We start from the raw sequence: 13,647 nt of genomic DNA, 5'->3' as shown, positions 1-13,647 counted from the left end.
GAGCGCCGCTCCCTTGGTGCGCGATTTGGGGGCGGCTGATGGATTTGCATTCAGGTTCCAGCCCTGCGCTTCCTATATTGACTCCTTATACCCGACCTCCCGCTTCCGTTTAGGAGGAGACGTTGGTAAGTAACGTGTAATCCGATTTTAGTTATTTCCTAGGCCATTAAAGTGGCACTTTTAAAGCAGGTCAGTCTTAAAAGATGCCGCCGCCGCTGCCGCCGCGAGCGTCTCCTTGGCCTGAAACGTTCGGCGGTCCCCTCCCCCTCCCGCCCCCCTCCCCCGCACCTTCTCCCGCTGGAGAAGTGAGGGTGCTTGAATGGTGAGCGGTCAGGGGACTCACTCTCTGCCAACGGGCTCGCTTCACCTTCGTGCTTTGCCTGAGATCTCCCAAATCCAAGTGGAATTTGGTGTGCACAGCCATACTGTGTATTTGTATCTTCTCTCCCTCTCTCCTTCTTTCCCCCCACCTTCGCCGTCTGACCAATGCTGGGATCTGAGATCTAGTCGCCCCCTTCCTGCCTCCTTTCCGCCTCTCCCCACCCTTTTCTTCTCTCATCTACACACCATCCACCCCCACTCCCACCCACCTAAAGGGCAAAGAGCAAAGACACCCTGGAAAAGCAAGGGCTAATTCCATCTTTTCGGATGGAAGGAGGCCTCGGGCAGGGATTGTGAGTGACAACCTTTCAGGAAGAGAGAAAGAGAGAAATCCAGAGACTGAGCTCAGGCTCTCGGGAACAACGAAGCTCTCCACTGATCGAGAGCACTGAGATTTTAAATCAAAGGAACCTAGTCCTGGGACACTCACTCTGCCTGCCTGCCTGCCAGCCATCGAAGGCATAGGGAGCTGTGGTTGTGAGCTCCCTGTCACTGACATCGCAGCGCTAGGTGCGCGCCCGGCTCTCCCATTGGTATGCAGCGACCATTTCCTGCAAATCTCAAAGGTGGAAACATTTAAACGGATTACAAGCGTGATTTGGTAGCCTTTCGGAAAGTTGGTAGCCAGAAGAGGAGAAGCTACAAGGCTACAGTATGATGGATACAATTCAGCCTCCCAGAGAGTTTGCCCCTCCCGCTGGGAAGCCCCTCGGAGCAAACCTCGGAGATCCTGAGCGCTCTGCACCATAGGTACTCGCCGCCATCCTTTCCTACTTTGCCTAATTGAAACCAGTATTTCTCGTATGTAGGATGTGCATTGTAGAGCACATCGGGTTTGGCCGCGGTGTCTTCTGTACGCTTACAGGTGCTAGGGGTTTGTTGCAGTTTTGAATTGGATCAGTTAGGTGTAAGGACGTTGGTGGAAGGAGGGGTATCGGAGACTAACATACCCTCGGACCTCTTTTCTGGGTGAAGACATCGTAAGTAACTCCAACAAATAGGCCAGGCGGCAGAGCGAAGGACCCCTCCCCCAGTGGATTGTTCGCTAGTGTTGTAAGAGGTAGAAGGAAGAACGCTTGAGCTTTTAATAATTTTCCATTTCTAAACAGACCATTGTGCGTTTCGCCTGACGACAGCAGATTAGAAAAGGATCTATAGACGGCTGAAAGCTCTTCAGAAAATGAATGATGCAGCATTTTAATTACTTGTTCTAGGGAAGATAGTTTGCTTCCATATTGAAATATTTAATCTTAGATCTGAAGAGATTAGTGAGCTGTAAGATCCAGCAGTGGGGAGGAGGAAGTGGGAAGGGGGCACAGCGGGGAGAAAGGGCTTCTTGTCCTCTCTCTGGACAAACAAATGGCTCTGGGCGCTCCCAACAGGACACGGAAAAAATCGGGGCCCCATGGGCTCAATACCCCTAACTTTTGGAGACCTCCCTGTCTTTTAGACACGCTATCCTGAGCTAAAGGAAAGCAAAAAGATGAGATAGCCTTTAGGACATAGCCCAGGTCCAGAACTTAAGGGGTTTTAGTTCAAGAAGGAACAGAGACTTCATCGCCGAGACAATATTTACCGTCATCTGGAAGCTCAGGGCAGCCTCCGGGTTACCCATCGATTCCATCACATCATGGGTTCCGATAAGACCCGATAAATAGTCACCGCCTCTGCACATTGGGTACCCAAAGTGCTGGGCGGGGGATGGGGTGGGGGAGGGTGCGGGTGCAGGCAGCTGGTGAGGAAGAGGGAATTGCTCTGATTCTGAGCTTAGGCTATTGGTATTGGTTTACTTCTTGGCTGAGACCTATGGGAGTAAATAGGGTGGGTCTGGAATTTTAAGGGTAGAATGTTAGAAAATTCTGCCCTCCTGCTTACTTAGTCTACGGTGGCATGTTTCTAAAATTAGCTACTGTGTGTCAGTGGACTCACGCGCGGTCATTTTAAATGCAAAATATTATGGAAATTGCCTTTGACTTTTAAGGAACACATTGTTAGGTGATTTACCTGTTGTAGAGCAGTAAGGTATTGATATGTAAGCTGTGCTTTGCTTTAAAATTTGCTTTTGTAAAGCGTCCTTTAAGGGGAAACCGTCTCTACCTACTAACTTTGAGCCCTTGGGCAATTGAGGTTCAGTTTAGTTCTTTTGCAACCAAAAAGTCCCTCCCTTCTCCCCCTCGGCAAGTTGGTGACAGGGTTGGTGTGTGCTGGTGGGGGCAGATGGGGAGCATCCACAGCACACGGGTCCTGTTAATTAGACTCCTTTGCTGCACACTTGGCTCTCCCCAGTTTCCTCACCAAGCTGCATTCCTTCCCAGCAGGCAGGACTGTAGTGCTGTCAGCTGAGCCTTAAAAAATTCCTCTGAGAGGGTTCCTGAACTATAATCTGGTAATCCCTCTACAATACAATATCTTCCTTCAATCACCTCCATCCCCACTCCCACCACTCCCTAGGATCCAGTTCCCGAAAATTTCACTGAGAAATATTTGAGTTTAAAAAATAAGAAAGAAAAAGAAAGAGCGGACAAAAACATTCAAATCCTTAAATCCACCCCAATCCCGCGAGGTCTTTTCCGGCGGCAGAATGTGAAATGTACCATTGTTACCCAAGTGGTATCTCCTTCCAGAGAATTGGCTTGTCTCTGTTTTTAAAAAGGTGAAAGAAAAGAAATGCTGTTGAATCCAGGGGATATCGAAGGCTTTGACCTGCAGCACAACAAAAGAATTCCTGGTGCAAAGGGATCGAAGCAAAATGCAGGAGAAACTCGGTCCAAGTCTTTCAGGCTGTCTGAGCTTTTATTCGGGACACCCAGGCAGAATCAGACAGATTTAGCTTTTCTGCTTTGGGGACCTGGATTTTCCCCCCATCCCCGTCATTTCAGGGAATGGCTGTCCTTTGAAAAAGATAATTCCGAAGGACAGTCTCACTTTTCAAACCACCTGCACTAGAGAGGGGGAGCTTTGGAAACTAGAGGAGCAGATGATCCAGGGGATGGTTTCCTTGAGAGTTAAAAAAAAAAAAAAAAAAAAAAAAAAAAAAAAAAAAAAAAAAAAAAAAAAAAAAGAGAGAGAGAGAGAGAAGAAAGAAAGAAAGAAAGAAAGAAAATGCCTAAAATGCCTATCCCCCGCCCCCCTCCCCCATCTCCACCTTCCCCACCAAAGAAATGTTTCCCATAGGTTGGTCTCCTCCCACTTCGCTCTTGTTTCTTATTTTGCCAGTTTGTGTTCTCTATCCCTCTACTTATTTTTCCTACACACACACACACACACACACACACTCACTCACTCACAACTGTATAGTCAGGGCTTCCTATCGCTCGCTCCCGAACCTATGCTAAGCGCGTTCCCTTTGGAGCTCATTTTCATGACGTGGAATACTGGGTTCAGGGTTATAGCACATACATATTTTTAAAGCCGGAGCGAGGGAAGTCTGAGATTCTGCACTGTGATTGAGCCTTCCTTCCTCCCTGCCTCCCTCCCGCCCTTCCTCCCAGTGACCAGTGATGTGCTGTGGGTACCCAGAGAGAGCAGCCACCGCGGCGGCAGCGGCAGGGGCAGCAGAGCTGGAAGCCTGCTGCAGCCCCTTCTCCTCCCTCCTCTATTGAGTGTGCCAAGCGGCAGTTCTGCATCCTAAAGAAGCCCATTGAAGAGCCCATTGCATTCCCAGCACGTCTCAAGCTTGCTGCTTTTTTTTTTTCCTCTTAGTCCCCCCGCCCAACCCCCTTTTATCCCCTTTTGCTTCAGCTTCAGCAAAGCAAAGGGAGTGGGAGGGAAAGAGAGAGAATCCTTAAACTCAAGCTTTTTTTTTTTTTTCTTTTTCTTTTCATGGTTCACGGTTCCAGGCTAATAAATAAATAAACAAATAAGTAAATAAATAAATAAATTACAAAAAAAAAAAAAAAAGAAAGAAAAAAAGAAAAGAAAAGAAAAGAAACCCAAAAAACTCTGGCAAAATAGGTAAGTCCAAGACATCTGGAGCCTTTTTTGCCTAAACCACAGGGACCTGAAAAACAAGAAAAATATTTAAGATAGTGAAGAAGGAAGAACTTAAGTAGATTTTAATATTTCATAAGGGAGATGGAAGACTAATTGATACTGTAATGTAGGCTTTTCTGCCTTTTCTCTCTCCCTCTTTTTCATTAAATTGTTTTTAATTTTTCAGTATTGCATGTCTGAGGCAGACTTCTCTTTGCTTTCTCACGGTGTCTCCTTTCTTTATAGCTGTGAACATTATATGCAAGTGTAATGTGAAGATTTATTTTTTCACTTTTCCTATAAATTATATCATTGTGTTTTAAGAAGAAGGTTGATGAAATATATCTTTCTGTGTGCTATCTGTGAGGAAAATACATGCTAGAAACTTTGGTTTATTTTTATTGATTAAAATCAGCTATTCAATTTTGATGGATATTTTAGTGACTCAGGAAGGAGAATATAATAAAACTGCATTATTATCATTTATTTATGTAAACATTTTCATATACTGATGTTATTAGGCAAGGAAAGCGATGCATAGAGGAAGACTCTATGTTATCAGAATAGTGCATTGCATTTGTTTCTTCTGATTGGAAAAGAATGATATCTTTTTTGAAATTTATTTCATGTGATAAGTCATTTATCAGCAGGTAAGAATAGAGGTTTCCACTCTCTCTTGACTTTAACAACCCGCCTGCCCTCTAACCAGTCACCTGCTCTTCCAGCTTTTTAAAGGGTTCCTCAGTTGATCTTGAAGGCACAGATACACATTCCAAACTAAGCTTCGCGAATGTTTTAATTCAGACACTTTCAGACTCAGCATCCTCTAGCTGTCCCTATCTTTAGCTCTGACAATTGCATGGGCATGTTTTTTAGAAGGGCTAATGACTCCTACATGCTTTAAATAGTTAAATGATACAAATATATACAAATTACTTATTAAATTAAAGAAGATGACAGTATTCTATTCTTGGGCCAAAGGATGTGGACATATAGTGTACATACTGACTATACACTATTATAAAGCATGTTATGATCATTTCATAAAAATAAATCTTAAGTTTTCCTGAGTTGCTGATCATTTTACACATCTCAACATCTGATATTGAGCAAGAGGCTCACACTTTATCATACTAATCAATATAATAATTTTGGAGTATGTCATGTATTTTTAATAGTCAAAACCTATAATTCAAAGAACATATTTTTCCCATCAGAGTTCCAATCAGATTTATTATGAGTATCTTTGATGTCAACATGAGTTTTAACAGGCAAACAGGTGTAATGGCCACATTATTGCTATTATTACTGAATCTGCCTATGCCTAAAAGGAAGTACGATGTACCAGTTCTGTTGTTTGTTATACAGAGGCAATGCAGTCTGCTTTTGTTCATGCGATATGCCGTTTACCAAATATGGCTTGGTTCAGGAAAATGTCACTGCATGGTTCAATATTTCAGAGTCTCCTAAGTTTAAAATATAGGACACACTCTAAACGTTAAGTGTATTGCTAGCTCATTTTGAGTGTCACTTCTACAATTGCTGAAGTTTTTATATAGCTCTTAAAATGCCCCACATGTAGGAGTCAATTAAAATAGTACATATGACTAAAAGCTAAAAATCTGCATTTTTATTTCTGTTGCAGTTTTGTAATCAACCACGAACGATGAAACCTTCCATAGCTGAGATGCTTCACAGAGGAAGGATGTTGTGGATCATTCTTCTAAGCACAATTGCTCTAGGATGGACTACCCCGATTCCCCTAATAGAGGACTCAGAGGAAATAGATGAGCCCTGTTTTGATCCATGCTACTGTGAAGTTAAAGAAAGCCTCTTTCATATACATTGTGACAGTAAAGGATTTACAAATATTAGTCAGATTACCGAATTCTGGTCAAGACCTTTTAAACTGTATCTGCAGAGGAATTCTATGAGGAAATTATACACCAACAGTTTTCTTCATTTGAATAATGCTGTGTCTATTAATCTTGGGAACAATGCATTGCAGGACATTCAGACTGGAGCTTTCAATGGTCTTAAGATTTTAAAGAGACTATATCTACATGAAAACAAACTGGATGTCTTCAGAAATGACACCTTCCTTGGCTTGGAAAGTCTAGAATATCTGCAGGCAGATTACAATGTCATTAAACGTATTGAGAGTGGGGCATTTCGGAACCTAAGTAAATTGAGGGTTCTGATTTTAAATGATAATCTCATCCCCATGCTTCCGACCAATTTATTTAAGGCTGTCTCTTTAACCCATTTGGACCTACGTGGAAATAGGTTAAAGGTTCTTTTTTACCGAGGAATGCTAGATCACATTGGCAGAAGCCTGATGGAACTCCAGCTGGAAGAAAACCCTTGGAACTGTACATGTGAAATTGTACAACTGAAGAGTTGGCTGGAACGCATTCCTTATACTGCCCTGGTGGGAGACATTACCTGTGAGACCCCTTTCCATTTCCATGGAAAGGACCTACGAGAAATCAAGAAGACAGAACTCTGTCCTTTGTTGTCTGACTCTGAGGTAGAGGCTAGTTTGGGAATTCCACATTTGTCATCAAGTAAGGAGAATGCATGGCCAACTAAGCCTTCCTCAATGCTATCCTCTGTCCATTTTACTGCTTCTTCTGTTGAATACAAGTCCTCAAATAAACAGCCTAAGCCCACCAAACAGCCTCGAACACCAAGGCCACCCTCCACCTCCCAAGCTTTATATCCTGGTCCAAACCAGCCTCCCATTGCTCCTTATCAGACCAGACCACCAATCCCCATTATATGCCCCACTGGGTGTACCTGTAATTTGCACATCAATGACCTTGGCTTGACTGTCAACTGTAAAGAGCGAGGATTTAATAACATTTCTGAACTTCTTCCAAGGCCCTTGAATGCCAAGAAACTGTATCTGAGTAGCAATCTGATTCAGAAAATATACCGTTCTGATTTTTGGAATTTTTCTTCCTTGGATCTCTTGCATCTGGGGAACAATCGTATTTCCTATGTCCAAGATGGGGCCTTTATCAACTTGCCCAACTTAAAAAGCCTCTTTCTTAATGGCAACGATATAGAGAAGCTGACACCAGGCATGTTCCGAGGCCTACAGAGTTTGCACTACTTATACTTTGAGTTCAATGTCATCCGGGAAATCCAGCCTGCAGCCTTCAGCCTCATGCCCAACTTGAAGCTGCTATTCCTCAATAATAACTTGCTGAGGACCCTGCCAACGGATGCTTTTGCAGGCACATCCCTGGCCCGGCTCAACCTGAGGAAGAACTACTTCCTCTATCTTCCCGTGGCTGGTGTCCTGGAACACTTGAACGCCATTGTCCAGATAGACCTCAATGAGAATCCTTGGGACTGCACTTGTGACCTGGTCCCCTTTAAACAGTGGATCGAAACCATCAGCTCAGTCAGTGTGGTTGGTGATGTGCTTTGCAGGAGCCCTGAGAACCTCACGCACCGTGATGTGCGCACTATTGAGCTGGAAGTTCTTTGCCCAGAGATGCTGCACGTTGCACCAGCTGGAGCATCCCCAGCCCAGCCTGGAGATTCCCACCTTATTGGGGCACCAACCAGTGCATCACCTTATGAGTTTTCTCCTCCTGGGGGCCCTGTGCCACTTTCTGTGTTAATTCTCAGCCTTCTGGTACTGTTTTTCTCAGCAGTCTTTGTTGCTGCAGGCCTCTTTGCCTACGTGCTCCGAAGGCGTCGAAAGAAGCTGCCCTTCAGAAGCAAGCGGCAGGAAGGTGTGGACCTTACTGGCATCCAAATGCAATGCCACCGGCTGTTTGAGGATGGTGGAGGTGGTGGTGGTGGAAGTGGGGGTGGAGGTCGACCAACTCTTTCCTCTCCAGAGAAGGCCCCTCCTGTAGGTCATGTGTATGAGTACATCCCCCACCCAGTTACCCAAATGTGCAACAACCCCATCTACAAGCCTCGTGAGGAGGAGGAGGTGGCTGTTTCATCAGCCCAAGAAGCAGGGAGTGCAGAACGTGGGGGTCCAGGGACACAACCACCGGGAATGGGTGAGGCTCTCCTAGGAAGTGAGCAGTTTGCTGAGACACCCAAGGAGAACCATAGTAACTACCGGACCTTGCTGGAAAAAGAGAAGGAGTGGGCCCTGGCAGTGTCCAGCTCCCAGCTTAACACCATAGTGACGGTGAATCACCATCACCCTCATCCTCACCACCCAGCAGTTGGTGGGGTTTCAGGAGTAGTTGGGGGAACTGGGGGAGACTTGGCAGGGTTCCGCCACCATGAGAAAAATGGTGGGGTGGTGCTGTTTCCTCCCGGGGGAGGCTGTGGTGGTGGCAGTATGCTACTAGACCGAGAGAGGCCACAGCCTGCCCCCTGCACAGTGGGATTTGTGGACTGTCTCTATGGAACAGTGCCCAAATTAAAGGAACTGCACGTGCATCCTCCTGGCATGCAATACCCAGACTTACAGCAGGACGCCAGGCTCAAAGAAACCCTTCTCTTCTCGGCTGGAAAGGGCTTCACAGACCACCAAACCCAAAAAAGTGATTACCTCGAGTTAAGGGCCAAACTTCAAACCAAGCCGGATTACCTCGAAGTCCTGGAGAAGACAACATATAGGTTCTAACAGAGAGAAGAAAATATATTAGTGCTTTTTTTTTCCCCCAAAAGAAAAGGAATATAAAAGAAATATATCCCTTGCTCCCTTTACACTTGTCCCAATAACTCCATCCTCACGATCTTCCCTACCCTGAACAAAACTGAAACCGCATGATAACTAGAGAATACAGATGTATGCTCTCCCCTCTCAGATGTGATTTGGAGGAAGGGCCATACTCAGATCATTAATCAATGAAGTGCCTTCGCAGACTTTTGCCAGCAAATGTTATCATTATTTTTTTATACTGAAACTTGAGACTTTGACTGTGCCATGTATAAGGTATACCGGGGATCATTGTATGGATCCTAATTAAGTAAAATTCAATGTGTCTTTTTATTTTCAGTAACTATTTTTTTTTTTTTAGTTGTAGTTTTGTTTTAAAGGGAGGGGGGAAACAAGTTGACATTTGTCATTTGTGGCTTTCTTTCTTCTCATCATGGCACAGATTCTGTACATGTATTAACAATGCAGTTTGCTGCATGCCTGGAAACTGCAAGACGGGGAGGGAGGGGGCGGGTTTTGCTCGAATGTTCTCACTCACTATCTTGTCTCTCATACACATATCCATCTGCAAACCGTGATCCCTAAACCTGCAGTTTCTTCCTGCTGGTGCAGGTACACACACACACACACACACACACACACACACACACACACTCCTTACCATTCCCATTCAACCCAATCTGCTTAGTTCGGGTTTGATCCATTTTTCTCCTCTCCATAGTTCCACTACCCTTCACTGCTAGTGTACAGCTCACAGCATCTCTCCTATCACCCTGGGAAAAGTCACATTCTAGGCTGGATTCTACCGAAGTGGAGGCCTGGTGGTTTAACAGCCGAAGACACGCGCCTAGGGGTGAGCACCCTCTTTGTGACACTTCATCCTGATGCCAAGATTTTTTGGAGAACATCTGCACTTTCTTATATATATATATATAATATTTAAAAAAAGCAACTGGGTATATATCACTAACAGCTTTGTAGGAAGCACTTTTAATGTTTTCTCTCTCACACACAAAGATTCAAAAGAAATGTGCATATATTTATTCTGTAATTTCAGTGATTATAAATTGTAAAGGTAATGTTTAATCATTGTATAGTGATTATGCGTCTGGTATAGCTTTCCTAATAAAAAGTTTTTGAAAAACATAATACATTATATATAGAGGATACAAAGCTTGAACCTTAAACTCCAGCTATGCCATGCCTTTCGTGCTCCCATTTTAAAAAAATGATTTCTTTTACTTGTTACACAGAAAGTAATTTATTAACGGGTTTGATGCACTGTGATGTTGATAAATCTTATATCCCACCATCTCTATTCCAAACCAGGATACAATTGAGACTTAAAATCTGACTTACAGTTGTTTTTTTTTTTCCTTGACTTATGAATTTCAATCTTAGTAACCAATGATGCACGTTTCCTAGGCAAGATGCAAGGGGGAGAAAATAAAATAACTAGATCACTGAGAAGTACAGGATTAATTAGGAGAACGTAATCAAGGATCCGTACATCTTAAGATAATAGATGACATAAAGAAATCGGAGAATAAAATTGCTATTGTTTTTAAAATATGTAGTCCAATTACATGCACACCCTCATACACCCACACGCTTCCACATACACCCACACAACCCAGTAAATATCAAAGGCCTTGGCCTTGGAGCCAATTATATGGCCAGAATCCTGTGAAAGCTGTCACTTACATTTGACTACTATTTTCCAACCACTGACAACAACTGGCCCCAATAACGTTTGAACTAAGTCAGAGGATGCTGAATGAGTTTTTCGTCCTATGACATTAAAATTATGTAGAAAAATTAACCTGACAACAAGCCAAGTTTAGATCCATTTATATGTGAGCGAAACCAAAGAATACTGGATTTTTACGGCGCCGGTATCAAATTGGTGGAGGAAACTTAAGAAAACAGACCTATGAGGCAGGCACTTATCGAAGTAGGCCATTAGAGGGCAGCAGAGCTCCAGAGATCCACAGACCCAGGACCTGCAGAACTGTGCAGCGAGCCCGGTGTTCTCCGCTAGTGTTTCCTCAAAGTGCCCATAGTAGGAATTATCATTACGTGCTGAATGTAATTCATCACAAGTCACTGATGCCTTATATCACATTTTTTTTTTCCACAAAAAGAGAATGAGTCTAGCAGTTTCTGAAGGTGTGTCACTACTATAGCATGAAGCCATTGTAGTAACAAAATGAAAGCCCCATGAATGTCTACAAGAGTATATTTATATTTCTCTTGATTAATCATACAGAAATGTCAGCATAGGTATGCATAAAAATAAAAAAAACAAGTATATCCATATAAAATTGCAGTTTTGGGGCACTTGACAAACTTTTATGCTCAATTATTTGAATATATTTTGGAATTATTTTAGAAGGAAGAAGCCCATGAACATCATCCACTTTATCTCTCTGTGTAATATTGAAGTGAAGCTCTTATGCAGAATACTCAGGCCCACTATTAAATAGGTGTCATTCTTCTTTTTTGTTTTATCTTCTTCTTTTCTTTCTTGCTTTCTTTTTTACTTTCCCACAAATACCTTTCTTCTAGTTATCCCACCTCCTTTATTCTTTCTAATTATCTGTCTCTTTTTTTTTAAGGTACATAAAACCAATATTACACTTTAAGTGTTTCAAAGCCCAATTTATAGAGTCTCTGAACTAGCAATTTATCATACTTCTGTTCCTCCTAATCAAATGGTTTGGGGAATAATAGAAAGCATATGCATAGTAAAAATTTAGAAGTGCAAAGCTAGATGCTTCAGATAATAGTCCTCATTTCTTTAATGAAAATGTACATATTCATAACACAGCATATTATACAAATCAAGCTAGAGTACAATCTCAAAAAGACCCTGGTGCTTTCAGCATTTGAGAAATGAGCGTCCATAAACGATATCAAATTACAATATAACTTGATAATTATAATGTTTATATTTTACTTATGAAATACAGAAAGTAAGACTGTTTGGTCTTAAATATAGTTGGTACTTTCACCCTTGAATGAGAAATACATTTATTTATTTAGTAAAAATAAATTTATATGAGAACGGAATTTTGTATTTAAGGGAATAGTTTTTTGCTTTTATGGAATTTTCTACCCCCTGATTAGGACATTTATTTTTGCTGTGCATTAACATTACCTAAGTTAGCTTCAATTTATAATACCAGATCTGTTTTCATTAAACATGATGGATATTAATGTAGGTACTATGATTAAATATGTTTTATGTTTTTGCTGCAGTAAAATACTTATTTTTAAGAAAAAGAGTACTAATTCACTTCATTGTGATGACTGACTTAACTGAAGCAGACCCAGTTCTGACAGATATTTGCTATTATTCATTGCTATTTTTATTACTAAGTATAGTAATAATATTTAGAAATAATAAAAATATTATAATATCTCAAACTATAAGAGGATTAGTGAGAAATAATTGGAAATTAACTATTAGTTTAATTCAATAACAATGTTAACATCATGTTATACATCACATGTGGTATTATTTATGTAGATGTTTTCATATTTTTATTTAGAATGCTATATTATTTTATCTAATTGCAAATACTTAAAAATAAGGATGATGAACACTATAATTTTAACAAAGTTTAGAGAGAGAGAATCAAAAGGAAAATTTAATGACTGAGCTTGAAGATTTCTTTTTAAACCTGGCAGTATTACTTTAAACCCTTCATATTTGAAAAGAATATGTTTAGGTTTATGAAAATGTATAATGCAATTATAGAACAAAAGAACTTTAACTATCGCAACACATTATTTTGATTCACTTAGTGTAAATTCATTATTTGTACAGTCCTGTCCTTTGGCAATTACGTTGTCTAGGCCAATAAATGTTACACTTTTGTGAAATGGCTATGACAAAGGAAGCATTAATGAAATGCTACACAAAATTTGAGAAATACGACTATAACAAGTCAAGATAATGTGAGAGGAAATGGTAATCAATGGACACTCCATCTTAAGTGATGTGAGCTAGTTTCATTGGAACTTAGACATTTATAACTTAACTCAAAATTTTCAACTGTGAATATTCAGGTGAACGGAACACAAATAAGTATCATTAAAATCACCGTATTCTCTTCAATATACTATGTTCTGTTTAATATACTATAGGCCTTTTAAAAGTAATAGGAGCAATAACACATGTGTAATTGGGCCATTGTGTGTGTGTGTGTGTGTGTTTGTGTGTATATATAGTACTATTATATATGTATATACATTGTATATACATGTATATAGTTTATATATGCTGAATTTTACTTCTATGTAAATTACACATTTTTCATTATATGTATAACAATTTCTGTTTTATGCATTTATTTTTCTTGCTTCTGTCTAACCACCATCCGAGAGAAGCTGGATTAAATTACGAGTCTTCACTTTTGGAATATTCACATGTAAAAAGTAACACTGTAATTAATATTTCTGAATTTAAAAGTTATGTTATCTTCCAATTTGTTTCATTTTGTTATTTAAATCATAGGGGATACGTCTCAGTGACATTGTGATTTATTTTAAGTCTTCAGAGTATAGGAACTAATTTCTTCATATAAGTATACAACATAAGTCTAATAAAAAGCAAGTACTTATTTTTCCATTTTTTTATTTATAGA

At 41.0% G+C, this 13,647-nt stretch overlaps 1 protein-coding gene across 1 annotated transcript; it reads left to right on the top strand.

Annotated features, from left to right (window-relative positions):
- Positions 1 to 9,332, top strand: SLITRK3 (SLIT and NTRK like family member 3). The gene is made up of 2 exons (XM_015131687.3): positions 1 to 125; positions 5,999 to 9,332. Exon 2 carries the CDS (start codon positions 6,020 to 6,022, stop codon positions 8,957 to 8,959), a length of 2,940 nt encoding a protein of 979 aa, XP_014987173.1. The 5' UTR covers positions 1 to 125; positions 5,999 to 6,019; the 3' UTR covers positions 8,960 to 9,332.
- The last annotated feature ends 4,315 nt before the right edge of the window (positions 9,333 to 13,647 follow it).

The sequence above is a fragment of the Macaca mulatta genome, chromosome 2 (genome assembly GCF_049350105.2).
Source record: "Macaca mulatta isolate MMU2019108-1 chromosome 2, T2T-MMU8v2.0, whole genome shotgun sequence".
Classification (NCBI taxonomy): Eukaryota; Metazoa; Chordata; class Mammalia; order Primates; family Cercopithecidae; genus Macaca; species Macaca mulatta.
Note: the sequence above shows the minus strand (reverse complement) of the source record. Positions and strands in the feature narration are given on the sequence as shown.

What these genes read in the sequence shown, in the direction of transcription:
- SLITRK3 (XM_015131687.3), top strand. Translation starts at nt 6,020, where the DNA reads ATGAAACCTTCCATAGCTGAGATGCTTCACAGAGGAAGGATGTTGTGG.